We start from the raw sequence: 20,843 nt of genomic DNA, 5'->3' as shown, positions 1-20,843 counted from the left end.
GTATTAAATTGATCCATTAATGCGTAATTCATTATCGTAAAACCCTGCGTCCGCATTCGAGGACATAATTTGCGTTACGAATGTAAGTAATTAACCGATCTCCACGAAATTGACGAAATATTGATATACACAAATTAGTTGTGGTAGGCAGTCACATTTACATATTTAGTACAATTTTCAATGTTGTTTCATATGTAATAAACCCGTTCAACAGGAAACACTCGCCTGATCTGTGAGTCACATATAGGCAACCATAAAATAGGATATTTATTAATCGGATATGGTATCATTAGTCAGAAAAGTGACGATGACGATTTTCGTCACAATTAATCAGTACAAAGGATTTAATGGGATGTTGTAAAAGTAATTTCAAAAACAATTTGCTCCTCGTCGTCCTGTCCTCGTCATGCCTTTGTAGGCATGTAAAACCTGACAAATTGGTTCTTCCTGTGGGAAATTACGTACGTGTGTGGCAGACAGATTCTATCCAGCGAGAAAAATAATAAGCTAATTCCACTCGGGTGCTCATCATGATTAAGTTAACGAATGTTTCCGTTTCAAAGTTTGTTTCTAAGCGGTTTAGCGTTGAAAAAAACCTTATTTATTTTGACCTTGTTTGCCCACTACAGTTTTCCTAGTCCAGTCTTGAAACGTAATTAATTCTGATTATCTTCGCCTTTTGTCTGGACTGTAATTCTTCTCACGCGCCAGATTATGTACGGATAACACGAATAATAACCGGGGTGGGTATACATATGTATATATTTAAGTTGTCTTCTGCCCTGCAATAATAACAATAATAATCATAAGGCTGATTACATCGAGAGAACGACGACGATTATGATGGCGAGGGCACGAATGTCGTGTGACTCTTGATTGTCTCCTGCTATTTTAAAGTTTCATGATGCGCAGAAAAATATAAATTGCACAAAAATGCACTGGATTTCTCTAGGCTATAAAAATCTGAACCAAGCATGAAAATTTGCACAACCTTGCACTTTATCCTCCCACCCAACCAGGATAATTTAACAACCAATTATTATTTTGCAATGAAATTTCAGTACGTATTCTGCTGAAAAGCATGACATATGTACAAATTTTTCCTGCAATAATTTAATTGCAAGCAACATTCATTCCATGACTTACACTTTATAGGCCACGTGTGCGTCTGACTTAAAGTTTGTCATCACTTCATGAAATTGTGATGTCATATAAACTATTTTATGCGACATTACTCAAACGTAGCAATTTTGGAATTGAAGGACAGACCATGCATTTACAGATATGTGATGATGACGATGACCCTCACACTCTTCTTGTCGGAAACAAAATGCGACACTTTGCTGGACAATATTTAGCAGCAATTTGCAAGTTAGTATGTATGAAAATACGTCGTAGAAAAGGTGCGTGTTGCGGACTAATTATTGTTTCCTTATTCTCCGTCGAGTCCAACCCACCGAATTCTTGCGAGTAATCTATCTAACCCAATTTCCTAATGGTAATAATAATATTATTTCCTTGTGCTCCTATCGTATGCACGATTTTGGTCAGGTTGACGCACTCGGAATTCGGATGATATGTAATTCCCCTTGTCAATAATGTTGCATTACTAAATATTGCTTGTTAAGCTACCTACGCATCGCAAATTGGTCTCCTTTCAGATCTTCTCCTTGTTTAATATTGTGTCGAAAAGTGTTACATGTCACTTTTACGAACCACTATTATTACCGGATTACTAGTGATGGCGAGACTTATCATTACGGAAGGAGAAGAATAGGAACTTACCTCAATGTCAGCCTTCATCGTGCTCCGATAAAAAAAGAGCGAATTGATACACATCAGAAGTCTGTCATTTACTTGTTGCAGTTGTGTTTGCAGTGGGTGAACTTTTCTTCCAAGTCGGTGGATTTTTTAATGGGGGAACTTATCACGAATAATTGTAAGAAGTCGTACATGTGGAAAAAGTTTCAATTTTCTAAAGGGTTGAGACTCTACCAAAATGAAATTATCCCCATGACTTGGACCACTTCGGGGGGACGTGGGGGCAATAAGAGACAAATTGAATTAGAATATCATAATCCACTCCATTATTTTAGAATCTATCTGAACTTCGGGTACTTTTTTCACTATCTGCCCTTCAGGTTGAAACGTGTCAAGGGGACAAAGTTTTATATGATCAAGACAAGTCGGTTGCATAAGGTGGGTATTTCGAGATATGTAAGTGATTTTTATATGTAATCATAAAACACCAATATTTACAGGTGACTTGTTTCATAATTCACATAATGTCCGCTATCCGATTTTTCATCTCAATCCGGAAGAATCTCCACTCTCACAGGGAGTCAAATCCCTCACCAGTTTTATACTTTGAGGTTTCATAATTGGGATACTTAAAATTTTAATTTTCGTTAAGAATTGATAATTTAAATAATCGATACTCCAAATTATGTAGATTTGTAGAACGGTCTTAACAGCGACGTACATGACCGTTTTTAAGTGGACATTTTGGACAAAGGAAAAATTATTCTGCACAATTGTCAACGACTTGGCTACCATTCATTTTTCAGCGGATGCGCTAACATATTGCAGCAAAAGAGTGAGAGTGAGTTGGCTGTCTCAATTTTTTGTTCTTCTTCATCTCAGTCACACAGACTCCTCGAAATCTCAGTCTCATTATCTCTTTTTTGCACAGGTAACCACATTGGCAACTTGGATTTGCATCCTATATTCGGTCATTCCCATCTGCAACGTGTTCCTGGGAGCGGAAGTTATTAATGTGAAGCATTGGAAGTTTACTCAACTATTAGAATCTTACGCGGGGAAGGCGAGATATACCTTTTTCGTCCAGGGTACCTCCGACCCCTTTCCGATTACTGGGTTTGACCTCGCGACCTATTTCCTCGTCCCGATTTACGTAGTTATGAACTTTTTTTACTTTCTGGGAGGTCACTACTTCGATTTGAGCGTCCTCATGGGCGCCCTCACTCTGCGTCATTTGGCAATGGTGTTTGCTGATACGGTTCAAAGCCATTCGGACCCCTATTTTTCGGCAACAGTTAGTAAATCATATTAATCTATTAATTGATGTCATAAAGTAATTATGACCTTGATTGTGTTGTAACAGATTTTAAAAGAATACTCAATTTTGAAAGAGTTTTCCATGAAAATTAACTCTGCAATTAGTGGAGTTGCATTTTGCTTTGTGGTGGAAGCTTTTCCCTATTATGCGACCCATTTCGACGACATATTGACTCTGGATGATTGGTATGATCGCTTCCGGTATTTATTTTACGTGGTCAATTTCATCATGATTCTGGTCGTGGCGTCGGACACGATAGTGAAAGTGAGTCATCCTTGTTAAGACAAATGCATAATATTAAGTGACAAGAAATTGAATTTTTTTGCATGCATGCATTCAGGTCGATTCTCTCAAATTGTGGTTAGCAAAGGACAACAATTCGCTAAGTGTTTCCACCACGAAAGCTGTCGTGTTGATAAACGAATTACAAAATTGTCCAGTGGGACTGAAACCGGGAGGAATTCTGACCATCACGTATGGATTTATTGGCACGGTAAAAAAACGCACTTATGTAACAAAATTCATAAGCTTGCTTACAAAATTGTCATATTATATAACACTCAAACTTTTATTTAGATGGTGAGCGTGGTGGTCACGTATGCCGTAATAATTCTGCAATTCAACTTTGCATCGTCTCATTCTTGTCCGACTTCGCCAAACAGCGTGGATTGCTAAAATTACTACCCGTGCAGAAATGACACCACGAATCACTTGACACTTCACTCACTCTATAATCAGTCAGTCTCTCATCCCTCTCGTTAACAGCAACGATTAACGTTACGAGGTGTGAATGTCAATCTCATCAAATCCAGGATTAGAAATTCCTTCATCCTTTTCCCCTCGATTATTGAACTCTGTTTCATTCTGCAGTTCCAAATCCTTCGGTGTACTTGAAGACTTGAGCCGTGCCCCAAAATGGGCTTGAATCTCGTCCGAAGTCATTCCTCGTGTCTCTGGTACGACGAAAATGACAAACAAGGTGGACATGAAGGTCACCACGGCACAGCCCCAGTACAGCGTCGGGTTGCCTAACAAGTTTTCCAGCGGGATGAAGGTGAATCCTGCCAGGAAGGAGAGCGCCCAGTAGAAAAACGTCACGATACTTGATGCCGTTTCTAATTAGATAATTAAATTATTAAAGTAAATACATATGTATTTTCTACGAAACTTGCATCAAAATTCTATCTATAGCTCACCTCGAACCTTTGGTGGCAGTATTTCACTAATTATGAGCCACGGAATTGGACCCATGCCTACGTTGTAGCCAATTATGAACGTTACTAGCGCCGTGAGAGGAAGGAAGGCCCATTCATCCGGGATTTTGTTGCCGACTAGGACATGAAATGAATATCCGAAGGCGATCAGTCCAATAATCATCACAAGTGATGAAACAATCATCAATGTTTTCCTTCCAAAGTTTTCCACCAGGAAAAATGTGACCACTAGGACGCTCAGTGCTTGCGCACCCCAAATGATAATCAAGGCAAATCTGGGGTCCATATCAGTTCCTGCCTTTTCAAACACGGCCGACGTGTATAACGATATTCCATTCATTCCGCTGAGCTGGGAGAAAGCTAGCAATGTGATGGACACTCCGATTGGTTTTAAAACGGAAGATTTCATAATGTCCGAAATTGAACAGGACTGCGATGGGGAAGAGTTTGATGATGTGACAGAGTTTTCAATCTACAAAAATTTATGGTTAGATTACAGAATAATTTTTAAGTAACATATTTTGCAAATAGTGTAAATGACCAACCTGTGACATTTCTGGTTCAATGTGTCGTTTCGTGGAAGCTCTCCGAAGCCATTTGAGAGCCTTTCTTGCAGCACTAGGTTGCCTTTTAATGATCAAATATCGAGGCGATTCTGGCATAAAGATCATAAAGATGAAGAAAATTACGGGGACACAAGCAGCCACAATCGACAGCCAAAACCAATTTACAAATGCTCCCACGATGAATCTGTACAAATATTATTTAGATTAAAACAATTAGCATATTTTTACGACGGAATTAAGAAGTATAAATTCAGCACTCACGTAAACTCGATCCCGAAAACAAGCATCAAGATCATCACCGTACCCAATGTACCTCGAATTCGGTTTTCCGTCACCTCCGAAACGTACGTGGGAACCGCAACGGTAAACGTTCCTCCGCAAAATCCAGTGATGAATCGGCCCAAGTAAATCATCCATACGTTTTGGGCAAACGCTATCAACATCCATCCCAGAAAACAGGGGACTGCGGATATCAACATGGTCTGCTTTCGTCCTATTGCGGAGATTAGGAGACCCGTTAGTGGGGCTGAGAGGAGGGCACCCAACTAAACCAAGTCAGACGAATTATTACTAAAAAATTTCGAATTTATTTATTTATAGGCCTTATCAATTACTACTGCACTCACGTAAATAATGGAACCAATAAGAGATTCCTCAGTCTCTGTTATTCCACTGAATTCTACACTTTCTTTCAAGCTTTTGAGACCAATTGCCGACCAAACTAAAGTCATTCCGAGTCCAAAAGATCCCAATGTAGCTGAAAGTAATGAATTTGTAAATTATTATTTTCATGAATTGGTTTGCATATTATTATCAAGTATTTTCCTATCTTTGCTTACCCACGATTACAGCCATCACAGTCATACGTCTTTTGGGCATCCATGATACTTTCTTTGTAACTTTTAATTTTTTCGAACCGTTTTCTACGTTATTCTCCATTTTTTACGAATACAGAATGTATGAAATTCTGAGCTTTGTTTACATTAACGAAATGAAAATATTATGTTTTGTTTATTCTTTGATAATATCCTATTGTTCAGGATGGTTTATTGTTCTAAAATGTACTACTAACAAAAACACTTCGCATCGACTTGAGCGTTGCGTTGTGCTATCGTTGTAATATAAACAAATGGTGCATGAAATGAGATTTTCTAAATAAGTGTCTTGTTGTGCTTGATTTTGGTTAGACTAAAATATGAAATCGATAAGATTCTTCATTTTATTGAAGATATTTGAGAAGACGTGTTTGTTGAAGTCGTATTTCCAAGAAATTGCGAATGAGTAGTATCTTCTGTAGTAGTTGTTGTACTACTTCGTCATAAAAAAGCAGGTTGGCATCCTTGCTTGGTTGAATCTATAGAGGGCTTGAATCTATAGAAAATCATGTGCATATGTACATACAAAATATATGCTTAACGGGTTAAAGACATTCTGGTTTTAATTTTTGCCGATTTTTTTTGCATGCCACGAGCCTGATTCCAACTGGAACTTGAAATGAATATGCAAATCGATTAAAGACAGGTTAGCAGAATCGTACGGACTGGACAGTCGTGACGTCATTAATACTACTGGTACTAGTGCAAATTCTTCTTTCTGGATCTTGGAACTAGTTTTACATGCAAAATAACAACTACGTCATCGTTGGGTTTGCGAGAAAAGGAGCTTATTAGCATTACACTAATGACGTCATAAAAATTGATGATTCTTCTTAAGATTGTTTCAGAAATTTCGGGTTTTTAATGAGAAGCAATACTAGATTAATTGACAGAAGAGTCTGAAATTAGCGTTGTTTCTAATAAATCACATAGCTCAAAGTAATATTTGGTTCCTTCTTCTTCATCGGTTGACCATTAGGGTCCTTATTCTCCGTCTTATCGTCTCCTGCCTCACGCGCGTCACGTTTGTGACCATTTTCGGGTTTGACAGTATCCTTACTAGTAGGATGAGCCGTGGAAGGTTTACTAGTAGTGGTTGTTTGCGCTGTCGTATTAACTGTTGCATTGTCAACTTTTTTTGTCGCATTGTGATGATCACCACAAGGTTTCAGAGAGGCGAGAAGGTTATCAAAGTTGACCGAGTCGAGATCGGAATGACCCGAAGTTCCTGGCGCGACGACCACGCTGTGACCTTTGCATTCATCTTCGGAATAGAGGACGACGCAATTGTCATGGGTGTCGATGGATGAAGCTTTTTGAAACAGGATTCCAGGAACGTCCACACACCCGTCAGGCATGTATATAGTCCACCAAACTCCTGCGAAATAAAAATTCAGTTTAATATTAATTCAACTTCAAAATTCGAAAAAAATTCTACCCACCATGAAAATGGGACATTGTGTAAATTGTAGCAGACACTGGCGATGATGCGTTTCCAGTGTTATTATTATTCACCACCGGGGGAGGAGTAGTGGTGGAATTCGTTACATTCGACGACTGGTTACTGTGAGCCCCACAGACACACATAGCCACCAAAATCAAAGGAAGTTTAAATTCCATTTTAAAATTTACTTTGCAGAAGGATTCTTGTCTGTTCAACGGACACTGACTCAATGAAATGTGTAGTGTGGTCATACTCCGAATTTTCCAGGAAGAACTGAATTTCAAGGTCTTTTCTTTTTGCAAACTTTTTAACATGTTCATTAGCACATTGATGAGGAATGAAATGGGCACAAAATTTGTACGTTGTTCGAAGTACTTATTTATGGGTGTTTTATCATCATACAATGTGGTTTACATGTAATTTTAATTTAAGATTTGAATAATAAATACATGTTGCATGCATGCACATTTTACAAAAAATCTACGCCTATTCCCCACTGAAACCCATTCACGCATCGGTCTTTTGCAGAAAATTTGAATGGGTAGCAATAGTTTATCTCTATTCGTGCCGCATTTCTAAATCGATAAGCTAGTCCAATTCCGGAAGATATGCGAACATTATCCGCATCAGCTGAAAATCAAACTAGTGTAAGTATTTGTAAATGAATCTCTAGAATGACAAACAGTTTGACGAATAACTTACAACACTCAGCCACATTTTGTCCAATACCTCCACAATTAACAAATCCATGAAGTCGGAGATTTTCAGTGAATGAAAATTTACTGTTCAAGAATGGTAGAGGGGCATAAAGATGAATTGCAGAAGCCCAAACTACCTGCATTATTACATAAACTAGTAAGATTAGATTAAGAATCCAAACATATTACGTAATCATTATTAACGAATTATACTAACTTTTCCTCCAAGAGCATTCTGCTGACATCGAGGACCAACGCCTCTCATATGAAATCCTCTCAAACTGGATGGACCACCAAGGAAAAACAGATCGTTGATGTTGTAACTCATTGGGGAAGAGCTTAAAGGTTGAAGTAAGCCGCAGCGAAGACTTCCCTGAAGAACCTGAACAAACAAAAAATCATACTTACGATTAGATTTAGGACCATAATTTCATGACTATAGTTTAGCAATGTACCACATTTTCAAACAGTGACCAATTGTACTGCCAATCTGTTTCAACCTTCAGAAATTTTGCATCTCCAAAAGCTCCAGAAAACTCTACGTCAACTTTGCGCAGAGTTCCGCTACATGGAAATATTGGCTGATCTCTCTTATCCGTGGCATAAATGAATCGAAATGCAGATTTTATGGTGTTTCCTAAGTACTCCCGAACAGGAAATGTTGTTCCACGTGAGCCAAGCGCGTTGAGACATCTCCAAACGCCATGCCATTGGATAGAAAGCGTGTCCTACAAACAAATAAACAAATTCATACTTTTCGTCTGTTTTTAACCACTTCGCCCCTATAACGACTATGTGGCGTATTTGACCTTTACGCCGAGTACGACCATGTGGCGTAAGTTCCCTTGGCACCGGAATACGACGATGTGTCGTATTGACCCTTGACAACGGATACGACTATGTGGCGTATTTTCCGTTCACACCGGCCTACGACTATGTGTCGTATGCGGAAAAAATTAGGTCATTGCCTCTCCAAGCAAAGCAAAGCAGGAGTTATGAGTCAACAACCCGCCCTTTAGGCGGGAAGATAAATTGTCTCTTAGGAAATAACATTGGAAAGGGATGCAAAATAAATTTATAGCCAAGTGGCTATATCTAGCCAACACGCCGAGTTGTGAAAACTGTTTTTTGCAAGGAAATTTAAGAAGTTGAAGTGGATGAAGGATGGTTGAAGAGATGGTTGAAGGATGGTTGAAGTGGACTATTTAATCGAAATTAAAAAATTATACATTTTTCCCAATCTTCATATTGTATTGGAGGAGATTTCCAGTTGCTGATGTAGTGACGGCTGACCAAGGATTTATACTTTCACATGAATACAAAGATGTAGAAAATCTGCGGTATAACATAAAATCCAATCAGTTATTTGTAATGAATAGTAAATACTGCAATAGTTTCAAACGTACTCAGTCCCAATGTATGGGAATGGCACCATCACATTGATTTCTGTCTTCTTTCCACTGGACGAACTGACGAAATGGTTCACCGACACCTTTTCCCCACTTCCAAGGACGTTCGGAAAGTTAATTCCAAATTGAGCAGTCCCTTCGTTCGTGCCAACCATACCAGAAAGACCTCCATTAATTCTTCTTAACTCTTTGACCGCAAATGTAACCTATATTAAATACAAATACACTACCAATTTCAACAGCAAAACACTTAACAAACGCTAGCATAAAATAAATAAAAACAACATTGATAATACATCATAGCCATCCGGTGTGGCGTCGTCCCCTTTGGATGTATCGACCACAGTTGCGACTTCAGAAAAGACACCCAGACTTTGCAGTTTGCTTTGCGCCCGTCCAACTTTGAGGATGAGCTGTGAATCAAAACCCATTCAATGTTTACGACTTTGAATAATTAATTATGACGATAAAATAATGATTCGGTCGAACTTGTTCAAAGTTCTTGGTTAAGAACACATCTGAAATAGCTTTTTCTACGAATTCGTTCTTGGTTCGGTTCAGTCCGTCGAAATTAATATTTTGTACAGTAACCGGCACCGAGCTCAGGTCAACGCTAATATTTGTATCGCCGGTACGAACTGTCGCCTCATATCCAGGTCCGGTTGGAGGACCTTTGTCGTCACTAACGCCAGCAACACCAACATCGCCAGCAGGAGAACCCTAGTTAGAAATTGAATTTTAAACAACCTTCCTCATAAGATAACGAACGATTATCGCAAAGTGTAGAGTAAAGCTTTGAATTTAGAATTGAACTTTTTCAATACCTTATTGTTATCGTTGGCCATGATTACTGATACAAGTTGATTAATTGATTAAAGTTATAAATCACAAATTGTTAAATTTCTAAAAAATTGGATTTGATTGATTTTAATAAATTGTAAACAAATGTCAACCAGAACCTCGAGTAAACTATGAAGATACATTTACCACGAATCTATGAGAAATAATAATTATGTCCAATTTCTGTCGCTCTTTTGTGGCACCCAAGTTTGACAAAAAAACAATCTATATCTTTTGCAAGCATTTTTCGCATTATTGATTTTCACTGTAAAAAAAACAATTTCTTCGCTTCCTGTTTTATTTTATATTTTCATATGTATTATAAATTTACATGAAAAAAATTATTGAAAAACTGTCACGCTTCTCATATGCTTCCCCATTCGAGTCAAGTGCACAGTAGATTTTGATTTTATTTTGGTAAAAAAAATATTGGTTTAATTCTCGTTAGGATTCTGAATGACCAGTGCCATATAATCGTCATCTGTAAAAATATATGTTCATATTTTTTGAAAATGGTCACTCATAACTTTTTGAATCCCTTTAAAATTTTGATAAAATTTCCACCTGGGCCAACATTCAACATTAACTCGAATTTTTTTGTTCGAATTCGCATGAACAAGAGTCGATTTGTGGGCTCGACATCTCTGACCATCGAAGCCTGAAAAAAACTTTGATAAATAAACTACTAGATATTTCTCCCAACACGATAAGTCACTTGCCGCAATGTTATACAGATGCTTTAAGCCATTGACATACAAAACTGTGGAGGTGTTATCCATTGTAGACCGGATTGGGGTCCCTGTATAACAATTGACGATATCTGTCATAAGAAATCAATAAATTATAACGAGGAGTAAATAAGTACCATCACGAGTGGTAACAATGACCCCTTGAACCCCCTTGTGAGACTGGATTCGTTTTATTATTTCGTCTGCAGCAGGAAGTTCCTAAAATTGAGATTCGATCACATAAACCTGTCGTGTTGATTGTTTAAAAAATGTGATAGTACCATTTTTAATTATGCTGAATTTTTTATGAATAATTGCAATGCAAACTTTATGCTAATGTCACTGCGTTACTCCACCTGCACGTACGAGTTGTGATGCATATTTTATTGTTAAATCGATACATATGCGCCTCTCCCCTGCACAACGAACAAACAACAAAGCTTTTAATAACAAAGTTCTTAATACATGAATATGTATCTCATCATTTAAATTCTTTATTCTGTATTTCACAACTCATTTTTAAACAGTTTTGACATCCTTGACCCATTCGGGGTCAGTTTTTGCAAACTCTTCCGGGCGCCCGGTAGTATGACGGTACATGCATTCAGATATTCCGTACCCCTCAACCCCATCCACAACAAACTTGCATCGACGCTCCACAATTTTGGCTTCCCACTCCCATCCAATATGCAATTCTAGCGACTCTAGTACTTTCACCTGCAGGAGAAAAATCCTAATTATTACACATTCTTGTTGAAGATTCTGCCATAATTTATGCTGAAATATCTGAAAAAAAGCTGAACCTGGACGTAGTACGTGTGCCCATTTGTCGCCTTGACCATCATTCCATAATCTTTTGGTGGATCACCCAATTCGCCGTGATCATGAAGAGAATGGTCAACTTTTTCCAAGGCGTAAAGTGAACCATCGTGATCATACATGTATCCGGTTTCCAATCTAATTTATGTATAATTTACTTAAAGTTTAAATCTCAACGTAATTAATTAAGAAGTCAACTAAATTCAAAATACCTTGACGTCACACACGGATGACAAACGTTACCAATGTCAAACCGTCTTCCGTCCTCCAAGGAAAACATGTGCATATTATAGCGGTGAAGTAACTTCCAGTTTCGCTTAATCCCTATTTTGATAATCATTGCAGTTTCGAGGTAACAATTTACAGTAACATGAATCAAACTAGGGATTTATCTACCATAGCTGTGATCTCGCATTGAAGGCATTTTAAGTTCGTACTTTTTTCCATCAACCTCAATTTCTCCGATCAAATCACCATGCTGCTCGTAATGAGTTTGATGTGCTCTAATTACAAAAAGATAATCGTTAATTAAGTACAAATCAAATACTCATTTTTTTACGTCGTACTCTTTAAGCGTTTGGAAATATTCTTGACTCCATCTTTCAAGCGACATAGCTCTCGCCATGGTCCAGGTTGGGATCATGTTGTCAAAGTCAAAATAATCCAGCTCAGATTTCCAATCCGCTTTAAAATTGACTTTGACTTTCTTTCCGCTTTCCAAAAATCTGGGAATGATGCAATCATTCATTTTAATTTATGACTGATTACATAATTATTTTGAAGTGTATCGAAAAGTACTTTAATTCTCCTTTATACTCCAATTTCCATTGTTTCATTGGCACGACGGGTTCATAACGAAATCCTTCCGCACCATAAAATTCCTCTGTTCCACCAAAAGTTAAAGAATCGGGAAATTTCGGGCTGACGAGATATCCCAATTCAGGAATTCTACGTATATCGTCAATGGTCAATTATAACCTTAGTTTAATTACTTCCTTTGCCGTTTAAAATAATATTTCCAACCTGACAATGAAGAAACCGTTGACCACGCCATGCGGTCTTCTTGCAGTACCCGTCACAATAGAGAAACCCTGAGAATTAGCTCCGTTGAAGTAGATTGCATCGATAGCTTGAAAATGGGTCGACAACTTTTGGACTTTTTCCATATCATCCGGATTGGATTTTGACTTGGTTCCATACCCAGAATTGTATGTGTCCAACCTTGTGTGATCTCGAGATTGTTGCTTTACTGCTCGGGCATCTTTCCACTAAATAAATTAATAATTGCCTAATTTGGGCAAGGACAGTTTTAAACATGCAAATTGATTACCTTTCTTAACTTGATAAGTAAGTAAAACACGACGGCCTTCAACCAGTACAGTTTTCCTGGGCGTTAAAAAGACTATTAGAACCGTAAGTTTGATATCATATTTCATGAAATGGTGTAATTTTATTTTACCTGGGCGAGAATAAACCCCAGCAATTTTTGGTGGGTCTTTTTTGGAAAATATTAAACCCAGTAGTACCACTAAACCAGTGGTCAACAACCAACACCCAATTCCACAGCAGCAACTCATCCTAAGAAGAATGAATATTGAGAACAAGAGTCAAACGTGAACTGTCAACTGTTTAATAATAAAATTGAGATTTAATAAACTGCTATCTGCACCTGCCGTGCCGATGGTCAAGTGGTTTGGTTTGTTCAGATGGCACTTTACGTATTCATGCTTATCATCATTTTTTGAGATAACATTCATTGAATTGTTTAATTCTTGCACCTGTTTCATTCAATCTTTTGTAAATATAAAAATTCATAATATAATTGATTTATTGCATCATAGCACATTAAAAATTAAAATTATTTATTATGTATCTAGTTCCAGTAGATACTTATTATACGCGTGTATGTATGTATGTAAATATATTTATTGTCTTAAGAATATTGGCAAATTTTTGTAATGAAATCTATCAAAATTATGTATGAATATATTTTCTTCCTTCTTTTACAAATCTAATTATAGTTGAACTTGTTTCGATTCCGATTCCTGTGAACGTAGGGATGACTTCGCAATGGTGGAGTTGAATTTGTTTGCAGCCATTCCAACAACCAATCAATGCAGTTGATAAGTTGATCTGTTGATGGCATTTGACTTGGGGAAGGCATCTGACCTGTCATGGGCATGTGACCTGTGGATGGCATCTGCCCCATCGATGGCATCTGACCTGTCATGGGCATATGACTTGTTGATGGCATTTGACCTGCCGCATGCATCTGGTCCATCGATGGCATCTGACCTGGCATGGGATTTATTGTTGCATTCATGTAATGCATCGATGTCATTGGGATTGTCGGAGGATGAATTGTTGGTTCCTGAAATTTATGGTGTTATATTTTATTCTCAATATACATTGGCTGACTATATATTAATCCTAAGAAGTATGTATGCACCCCAGTAGTAGTCATCACGGTTGTTGGGGTCGTAGGCTTTTGCGTCGTTGGATGTACTCCTTGGTTCACAAAGTGGAAACCGTAATTAGGTTTCATCAAATTGTAAAGCGATATCGTCTCCAAATTCGGATTTCCACTTTGAAACAATTGACTTGCTGATGGGTGCTTATAAAATATGCGTTTCCAAAATTCTGCCCCCGTCACGCGAGCAATAGGGTCGTAAGGATTGATATTGATGTTGAAACCGGGCAAGAATGACTTTTTCCAGTCATCGTTGCGGATGGGGTGGTTATCCAGTGAGGACTTATCATCTGTAGTGGCTGGATAAGCAGAATTATGGACTATGCTTCCAAAAAATGTTCCCACAAGTAGAACGACTAAACTTAAAACTCGTAATTTTGACGACGACTTCATAGCGATCCTGCGAAATCGCCCGAATTAACGATACTGACTGAATATTGGGTCTGAATAAGTGGTTAAAAATTTTTGTGAAAGTTGTCGGGATTGAAAATTAATAAAAAATTATGTAAATTAAAATCTATCTGGTTCTCGAATAATTCGTACATAAATAAATACTCCAATTTATGACAGAAATTGCGACCATGTTAATCAGATATTTTATTGCAATATGGAAATTATTTTCCTAGATGAGATGCATCATAGATTTATAAACGGGGTCCGAATCTAGTCCAAATCATCAGTTAAAATGAAAAGTTGAACAAACCAATAAAAATAGTTTTACGAGGATGCAACGGAAGTTTAATTTTAATAATAAATAATCTAACAGTAGAAATCAGACAACCGGAATGAGTAGTATATACATACATAACGCATTTAATAAATATTTGGTTCCGCAGGTATTGAACTCGCAATTTAAAACTCTCATCAATGAAATCGTTTATTTTCTTTTCTTTTCGAACTTAATCTGACAATGAGCCCAATTGGCACAGATAAATGTAGATTTTGTGATCATTAAAATTCTGACATGATTGCAAATTGCAACGAAGTAATTAATGTGCCCAACTCACGAAAACCAAAATAAGAAAATCAGAAAAACACACTACGAAAAAATTAATGCTGTAAATTGCAATAAATAATTATCAGTATTATCATGGCATTTCTACTCTTCTGCATTTATATTTGGTAAAACCGAGAGTTCCCAAAAACAACATTTAAAATCTCATCCTAAATAAAAATAGTCTCTCTAATTGCATGATTTGCAAAGTTCCCATGCAAAATATGGTAGTAAATAAATATATACATTTAACAAGATGATGACTTGACAGATTACATAATTCACGTGATATGTTACATTTGATTGCTGGTTGTAGTGGTAGTTCTTAAGAGTTAAAAGCATTTGAAAAGAATGTCTTAACTTTTTTTGCCCATCAGCCCAAATTGTAAATCATGATCCCATCGAATGAGATGAGAACAAAGAGCTAAAATTGCTATAGTTTGCACCGCTTGTAATCAGTAATTTGCAACAATGAGATTCCTCAGCAGAATAAAGCTCTTTAAATTTCAAGGCACTCACTGTGGCAAAAAGTAGCCTTGGCTTTGCAGTTGGATCATTTTGCAGCAAGCAATGGTCATCTACATATAAATACATATAGAAGAGAGTAGTACATCAAATCGTCCAGCTAATTTTTTGCTGAAACTTTTAGACAGGGTGGCATCTTCTTCTGCTTGGAATTCTTAACGAGGTTCTATCAGTCCGGGATTAACCTTGAGAAGACAATCACGTTTTAAATCAGCATTTACATGTCAAGCTGTATGTCAGTGGGGCAGGGTGGGGTTTGGCTGTCTTGAATATATACAAATCCGGCTTTTTAAGGCTTGCTATTTCTGATCGACTCGATTAAAAGCCTTAAAAAATATGTAAAGCTGAGGTAGAGTGCTGAATAAAATTTTTGCCACTCTGCTCATGTTAAACCAAGAGCCTAAAGAATTACATCATTGCATAACTGCCTCCAAGTAGATATTCACTTCATCCAGCAAATTGTATGAAAAATAACGCTTTTTTTAACCCAACGAACTAAATCTATACGTGGACAAGCTCTTGTCTTGATCGACTATAAATATCACGTCTCATTATTCCAGCAAATCATTCCAAGTCTCAACTGCTCTTGATCATTTCAATTCCAAGAATCATCCAAAACTTCAACTCCAAGATGTACAAGTTGGTGAGTGAAATATTGCACATTTCGACAAATCTCCACATTTTAACTGAAATAATAATTGTATTCAAAATTTCTTCAGGTCGTCCTCCTTGCCTTCGTCGCCATTATCGGCATGGCTTTCGCCAACCCAATGCCAGACCCTGACCCAGCTGTTATCTACCCAGGTTACGCTTCATACGGATACGCCGCACCGGTCAGTGTAGTTTTTAATTGCGATTTTAAAATTTAGTTGACTTCTTATCTTAATAGTATGACTTATCTATATATAATTCTATGCTTTATAGGTCGTCTCATCTTATGGTGGCTACTACCCAGCCTACTCTGGCGCTTATCTTCTTAAAAAGTAGATATGATTTAAATCCTATCTCCACACCCACCACTCTTCAAAACTGGATTCTAACATTGGTCTAAAATTACTTATCGTCAACTTTCAATTCGATTCTGAATCTTGACATTTGTCGTTGTTGCAAAGTCTAATAAAATTGTGATACTTTCGCACATATATGAATTTTGAAAATTTTATTTTCGCATATCCGCACATACTGCATATATTAATTAGTAAAAAAAAAATGGACCAGCTCATCCTCAGTTTAACCTTAAATATTGAATTATTGCATGCAATTAAAACCATAATTGCTTTTTCATCGGTGTCGTGATTCGGCATAAAAATAATTGAAATATTTAAAAATAGCAAGACAGTTCGGGAATCCCATTAAAGATTTGCACATTTAGAAACATCTATTGCATCTCATTTTTATATACATACAATTTCACATCAACGTAATAATATTCATGACACACTGACATTCGGTTTTACTTTGTTGTATGTGTAAAATTGAGACAAAAAATTTACTGCGTTTGATTGAGCTGGCGATCGGTATCTGTTCTGCCCATTGTTCCAGATCTGGGTATAAATACTGGGAGACGCTCTCCCCCTGGACACACTAGCCATTTGTTTGCAGAACAATTCAAACCTCTCTCATCACCAGTTTCAAAATGTCTCGACTTGTAAGTTTTCCATTGTCCTCCTCATTTACATGAAATAAAATATATTTAAATAAGTACTAATTCCACCACAGTTCGCCCTTCTCGTCCTCGTCGCAGTGATTGCTGTAGCATCATCGCAGTACATCTACTCCAGCGTTGGTGTCCCTGCTTATCGGTACGGATACGCGTCCTATGGGGCTTATCCAGCAACAGCCTACTACCCAGGACTTACCTACCTCAAAAAGTGAACATCCTGATAACTTGCTCAAATCTGTCAAATCTGTTAAATTGCAATGATTGGCATGATGTAGAAAAAAATGAAATACAAATTGGCAAAATTTTAGTCGAAATGCAGATCATATTTTGTTTTATTCTTTCTCTAATTATTATTTCTTTCGTTGAATTGGTTTATTTATGCATCAGACACTTCCGGTCGTAGAAATACGGCTGGAATTACGTGGAACCGTGTCATGCATTGAACTGACTGAAGACGCTGATTTGATAGGGGTCGGAACCCCCATATTGTTTACGACCGCATTCACGACCTTGTTCAAAGTGATGATGGTTTCCTCAGCTTGTACAACTTCTCGATTGTACACACCTACAACCTCTTCTGCCATCTTGTACAATTCGACCACAGCGTTCTGAAATGATAAAAACAATTAATTTTAATCTGACTGACATGCATCCTCAGATTATTACAGCTAATTATTAGTTTATTAATTAACCTCCGTGTCGATATTCATCGTGTCGAAAACATCCAACAACTGGGATTGAAAGGGTTGCCAAATGGCAAGATTGGACCCTTCGTCGATTGAATATTTCTTCTGAAGGTTGGATAGCGATTCTGTGTACGCTGTTTCTACTGCGCTGACCTCCCGCATTATTTTTTCTACCTCGTCTCCCTCCCCCTCCTCCTCCTCCTCGTCCCCTTCATTCTGAACAAGCAGGGTTGATGAGGCTTTATCTGGGACAGTTGAATGTTGCGATGGACGGTCAAGATCTTGATCAGTTTCACCATCCTCCCCGGCGGTAGAAGCAAACGATAATACTGACGTCTGAGTACTCACGACAGGCGTGGTGGTAAGTTTCGACACAGGTTTTGCAGGTTTTTTTATGCGAGCAAATGACTTTGATCTGGCGACTGACATGAGAGATGCGGTTTCTTCGAGGTCTTGATGGGGACAAATTATGAGTCACTAGAATTTTCTCATTAATAGTTTGACTGACTTACTTATATGACCAGGAAATGATTTGAAACTCTGGCCAGATTCGTCATCTTTAAATGGATCGATGAGGGTGAGTGGGGGCATCACCGTTTTGGGATTGAGCATCGCACTATAATCAAACTTGTTGAGCCGTTTCATGATTTTGTTGACCCTGGTGAGTAAAGTTTTTTAAATTAATGTAAAACTGTGCATAATCCAATAGATATCACTGCGCGTGTACATAAATGTGGTACTACCCGACCCACCTGTATATCGGGTGATTGTAGATATCTTGCATTTCCATCGTGGGTGGAATCGGCATTAATCCGTCAATGGCAAGTTTTCGAAATCGCATGTGCTCTACTTTCATTCGATTCTTGTTCCTTCGAAGCCATTCCTTCTTGTCCTGAGATGAAAATGGGGAAACATTACTTTTCAAATTTAAATATCAAAATGGAAAAATTAACAAATGCAGACCTCTCCTTCCAATTGCTCCTCTAACTCTCGCATCCACTCGTGATCCAACAGACTGACCTTGTCCGAGCCCATGAGACGTTCCAAACGAGTAACTACACGCCCTGGTGCGTCCGATCTGGACATAATTAGGGGGTCAACATTATTAACTCATTTCATATTGACATTATTTTCCTGTCATCAAGTTATCACGCACAAGTGGAAGACAAGTTTCTTTTCATATTCTTCAATCGGGGTGAGTTTCACGCGTAGTTTGTCCGCTTTCAGTTCTGCTTTTTCGAATTTTTGTTTCTCTTCGGCAGAAGTACCAGCACCGAAAGATTTCCTGGCCTCGCTTGGCTCTCCAGACTTTCGAGCTTCGTTCGCCTCCATGGCTTTGCCCTGCTCGATAACTTTTTCCAGAGACGTTGCCATATTGTGTTATCAAGTGGGAGACAAAAGGTACAAAAAGTATGGAATCAGTTTGGCCAAAGTTGAAAAGAGATTTTCATAAATCTGAAAATTATAGATTTAACATTTCACGGTAATTTAGTTTCCTAGTAAGTTTACAATTTCCAGATTTCATATTTTTGGGTGCATGCTACACGTTGATTTTATATGGGTATGTATCACGATTGCTTGACTTTTAGTGCCTAGTTACCCTTAACGGTTGCGACAAATGATCGAGTTACAAATAAAATAATTAATTTTAAAAATAGTTTATCATAATACATAATTGTAATCCATAATATTAGCATAACTACAATAGATATATAAATGAAATTCTTTATAACATAAATATCTCCTCCAGTTTGTGTCCTTTTGGAAGGGATCCTAAAATGGATGCTACATTCCCTCTTTGAACAGTGATACTCATTCTCTGCAATAAAAAGGATGTCGCCCTCTTCTCTTCTGTGATGTTTGTGATTCTGGACCCGATTTCTTTAATAAATGACAAGCCATCTTTACCCCAAATCCCTGTTGTTTCGATGGCTATTGGGACAAAAAGGAAACTGTCCATAAGTTGTTCATATCTTTTCTTCTTCCGGTCCTCTGCTTTCTCAGCTGCTACTCCTGGGCGAATACTAGTTTGTGGGAGGTACGATGGTGCAAATGTATCGGAACACGTGAAGTCCCACACTACCGATTTTCCTCTTGCCCATGGAATAAGTGTGAGACCATCTGGACGTTTCCCATCTTCACGGGCACACCCGGCTGGTTCTTTAATTATAGGGACTCCTGCAGATCTGAGGGCTCTGGCGATGACATCGTTGGCTGCGGCATGACGGGAGTGACGTCCAGCACTATTTTTGCAACTGAGACCATGATAGCCTTTCGTGGACACTTGTTCACCACAAGAACATTTGTGGGGCTGGCAGATGTCACAGCCTAGTCGAAGAGCGGCGGCGATGCGAAACGTCTCATTAGGAAGATGTGTGCCGAGTTGAGGAGAGGGGATAGCGTTGAGCCACGCTCCAACATTGGGTTGTGACATGGCGTGATAGCGGGCTTTGTCTTCTAATGTAGTCGCATTAGTTGTGAGGTGATTGATTACACCTTCCTGTTGTGGTATTTCCCATATTGCCTGGATACCTCGTATCTCGAGTGGAGGAAGTGGCGATGAACCAAGTGATTTCCAGCGTTCCTCTCCTTCTTGGATGGCGGTATCGATGCCATGTAAATGTGGTGGAAGTAGGCGTTCCGCAAGAGGCAGGGAGCTATAGATAGACGCTAGAAAGCACGGAATCGCCACATCTATAGCGTGTCTGACCCCAAGACCACCTTTGTTGACGGGTAGAGAGGACTGTAACCAGGATTGAGGGGAAAGGGAACAGTTGATGATTCCCTCCATAGCATTTTTTAATTTGGCATCATAAAGAGTAAGGGCGTCAAA

The 20,843-nt window shown here is 38.2% G+C and overlaps 5 protein-coding genes and 2 long non-coding RNA genes across 9 annotated transcripts; 3 read left to right on the top strand and 4 right to left on the bottom strand.

The window, feature by feature from the left end:
• Positions 1-831: 831 nt before the first annotated feature.
• Positions 832-3,103, top strand: LOC118435289. Its single transcript, XM_035851072.1, has 3 exons — positions 832-2,372; positions 2,453-2,602; positions 2,693-3,103. Exons 1-3 carry the CDS (start codon positions 2,286-2,288, stop codon positions 3,071-3,073), a joined length of 618 nt encoding a protein of 205 aa, XP_035706965.1. The 5' UTR covers positions 832-2,285; the 3' UTR covers positions 3,074-3,103.
• A 437-nt stretch (positions 3,104-3,540) lies between these two features.
• On the bottom strand, positions 3,541-11,229 carry LOC110849033 (facilitated trehalose transporter Tret1). Of its 2 annotated transcripts, XM_035851071.1 has the most exons (13): positions 11,135-11,229; positions 10,991-11,072; positions 10,690-10,924; positions 10,110-10,606; positions 9,775-10,005; positions 9,582-9,698; positions 9,283-9,491; positions 9,106-9,211; positions 8,332-8,604; positions 8,094-8,258; positions 7,881-8,013; positions 7,177-7,808; positions 6,562-7,112 (listed from the first exon to the last, which is right to left on the bottom strand). In XM_035851071.1, the coding sequence occupies exons 4-12, from the start codon at positions 10,128-10,130 to the stop codon at positions 7,648-7,650; spliced, it is 1,416 nt and encodes a 471-aa protein (XP_035706964.1). In that variant the 5' UTR covers positions 10,131-10,606; positions 10,690-10,924; positions 10,991-11,072; positions 11,135-11,229; the 3' UTR covers positions 6,562-7,112; positions 7,177-7,647. The 2 variants fall into 2 exon arrangements, with proteins under 2 accessions (XP_021950911.1, XP_035706964.1); XM_022095219.2 differs by lacking the exons at positions 7,881-8,013; positions 8,094-8,258; positions 8,332-8,604; ... (6 more) ...; positions 10,991-11,072; positions 11,135-11,229 and adding exons at positions 3,541-4,194; positions 4,276-4,765; positions 4,839-5,043; positions 5,121-5,404; positions 5,486-5,616 and having other exon boundaries at positions 5,699-7,112; positions 7,177-7,436.
• Positions 11,230-11,323: 94 nt separating this feature from the next.
• On the bottom strand, positions 11,324-13,323 carry LOC110848668. Its single transcript, XM_022095934.2, has 9 exons — positions 13,132-13,323; positions 13,003-13,058; positions 12,696-12,940; positions 12,471-12,620; positions 12,239-12,397; positions 12,069-12,175; positions 11,885-11,996; positions 11,657-11,810; positions 11,324-11,570 (listed from the first exon to the last, which is right to left on the bottom strand). Exons 1-9 carry the CDS (start codon positions 13,247-13,249, stop codon positions 11,373-11,375), a joined length of 1,299 nt encoding a protein of 432 aa, XP_021951626.1. The 5' UTR covers positions 13,250-13,323; the 3' UTR covers positions 11,324-11,372.
• A 202-nt stretch (positions 13,324-13,525) lies between these two features.
• On the bottom strand, positions 13,526-14,539 carry LOC118435433. Its single transcript, XM_035851480.1, has 2 exons — positions 14,122-14,539; positions 13,526-14,043 (listed from the first exon to the last, which is right to left on the bottom strand). Exons 1-2 carry the CDS (start codon positions 14,533-14,535, stop codon positions 13,684-13,686), a joined length of 774 nt encoding a protein of 257 aa, XP_035707373.1. The 5' UTR covers positions 14,536-14,539; the 3' UTR covers positions 13,526-13,683.
• Positions 14,540-15,991: 1,452 nt separating this feature from the next.
• LOC110848951 lies at positions 15,992-16,803 on the top strand. Of its 2 annotated transcripts, none has more exons than XR_002547777.1 (4): positions 15,992-16,010; positions 16,222-16,304; positions 16,381-16,494; positions 16,586-16,803. It is a non-coding gene; the product is annotated as an uncharacterized LOC110848951 (long non-coding RNA). The 2 variants fall into 2 exon arrangements; XR_004834760.1 differs by lacking the exon at positions 15,992-16,010 and adding an exon at positions 16,104-16,122.
• Positions 16,804-17,175: 372 nt separating this feature from the next.
• Positions 17,176-17,642, top strand: LOC110849285. The gene is made up of 2 exons (XR_002547791.2): positions 17,176-17,309; positions 17,381-17,642. It is a non-coding gene; the product is annotated as an uncharacterized LOC110849285 (long non-coding RNA).
• LOC118435345 lies at positions 17,487-19,631 on the bottom strand. The gene is made up of 5 exons (XM_035851308.1): positions 18,974-19,631; positions 18,763-18,902; positions 18,523-18,668; positions 18,017-18,462; positions 17,487-17,932 (listed from the first exon to the last, which is right to left on the bottom strand). Exons 1-5 carry the CDS (start codon positions 19,094-19,096, stop codon positions 17,708-17,710), a joined length of 1,080 nt encoding a protein of 359 aa, XP_035707201.1. The 5' UTR covers positions 19,097-19,631; the 3' UTR covers positions 17,487-17,707.
• Positions 19,632-20,843: the final 1,212 nt, after the last annotated feature.

Source organism: Folsomia candida, unplaced genomic scaffold (genome assembly GCF_002217175.1).
Source record: "Folsomia candida strain VU population unplaced genomic scaffold, ASM221717v1 Fcan01_Sc004, whole genome shotgun sequence".
NCBI lineage: Eukaryota > Metazoa > Arthropoda > Collembola > Entomobryomorpha > Isotomidae > Folsomia > Folsomia candida.
Note: the sequence above shows the minus strand (reverse complement) of the source record. Positions and strands in the feature narration are given on the sequence as shown.

Bases quoted from the DNA above. Each gene is read 5' to 3' on its own strand.
- LOC110849033 (XM_022095219.2), bottom strand. From the start codon at position 5,798: ATGGAGAATAACGTAGAAAACGGTTCGAAAAAATTAAAAGTTACAAAG. The intron at 5,617-5,698 runs GTAAGCAAAGAT...CATTACTTTCAG, and splicing joins TGTGATGGCTGTAATCGTGG to CTACATTGGGATCTTTTGGA. The intron at 4,195-4,275 runs GTGAGCTATAGA...TTATCTAATTAG, and splicing joins ACTGCCACCAAAGGTTCGAG to AAACGGCATCAAGTATCGTG.
- LOC118435289 (XM_035851072.1), top strand. From the start codon at position 2,286: ATGTCCGCTATCCGATTTTTCATCTCAATCCGGAAGAATCTCCACTCT. The intron at 2,373-2,452 runs GTTTCATAATTG...CAAATTATGTAG, and splicing joins CACCAGTTTTATACTTTGAG to ATTTGTAGAACGGTCTTAAC. The intron at 2,603-2,692 runs GTGAGTTGGCTG...TTTTTTGCACAG, and splicing joins ATTGCAGCAAAAGAGTGAGA to GTAACCACATTGGCAACTTG.
- LOC118435345 (XM_035851308.1), bottom strand. From the start codon at position 19,096: ATGTCCAGATCGGACGCACCAGGGCGTGTAGTTACTCGTTTGGAACGT. The intron at 18,903-18,973 runs GTCTGCATTTGT...TTTTCATCTCAG, and splicing joins AGGAGCAATTGGAAGGAGAG to GACAAGAAGGAATGGCTTCG. The intron at 18,669-18,762 runs GTGGGTCGGGTA...TTTACTCACCAG, and splicing joins TACAATCACCCGATATACAG to GGTCAACAAAATCATGAAAC.
- LOC110848668 (XM_022095934.2), bottom strand. From the start codon at position 13,249: ATGAGTTGCTGCTGTGGAATTGGGTGTTGGTTGTTGACCACTGGTTTA. The intron at 12,176-12,238 runs GTACGACGTAAA...TTTTGTAATTAG, and splicing joins TATTTCCAAACGCTTAAAGA to AGCACATCAAACTCATTACG. The intron at 11,571-11,656 runs GTTCAGCTTTTT...TTTCTCCTGCAG, and splicing joins GGCACACGTACTACGTCCAG to GTGAAAGTACTAGAGTCGCT.
- LOC118435433 (XM_035851480.1), bottom strand. From the start codon at position 14,535: ATGAAGTCGTCGTCAAAATTACGAGTTTTAAGTTTAGTCGTTCTACTT. The intron at 14,044-14,121 runs GTGCATACATAC...CATAAATTTCAG, and splicing joins CCGTGATGACTACTACTGGG to GAACCAACAATTCATCCTCC.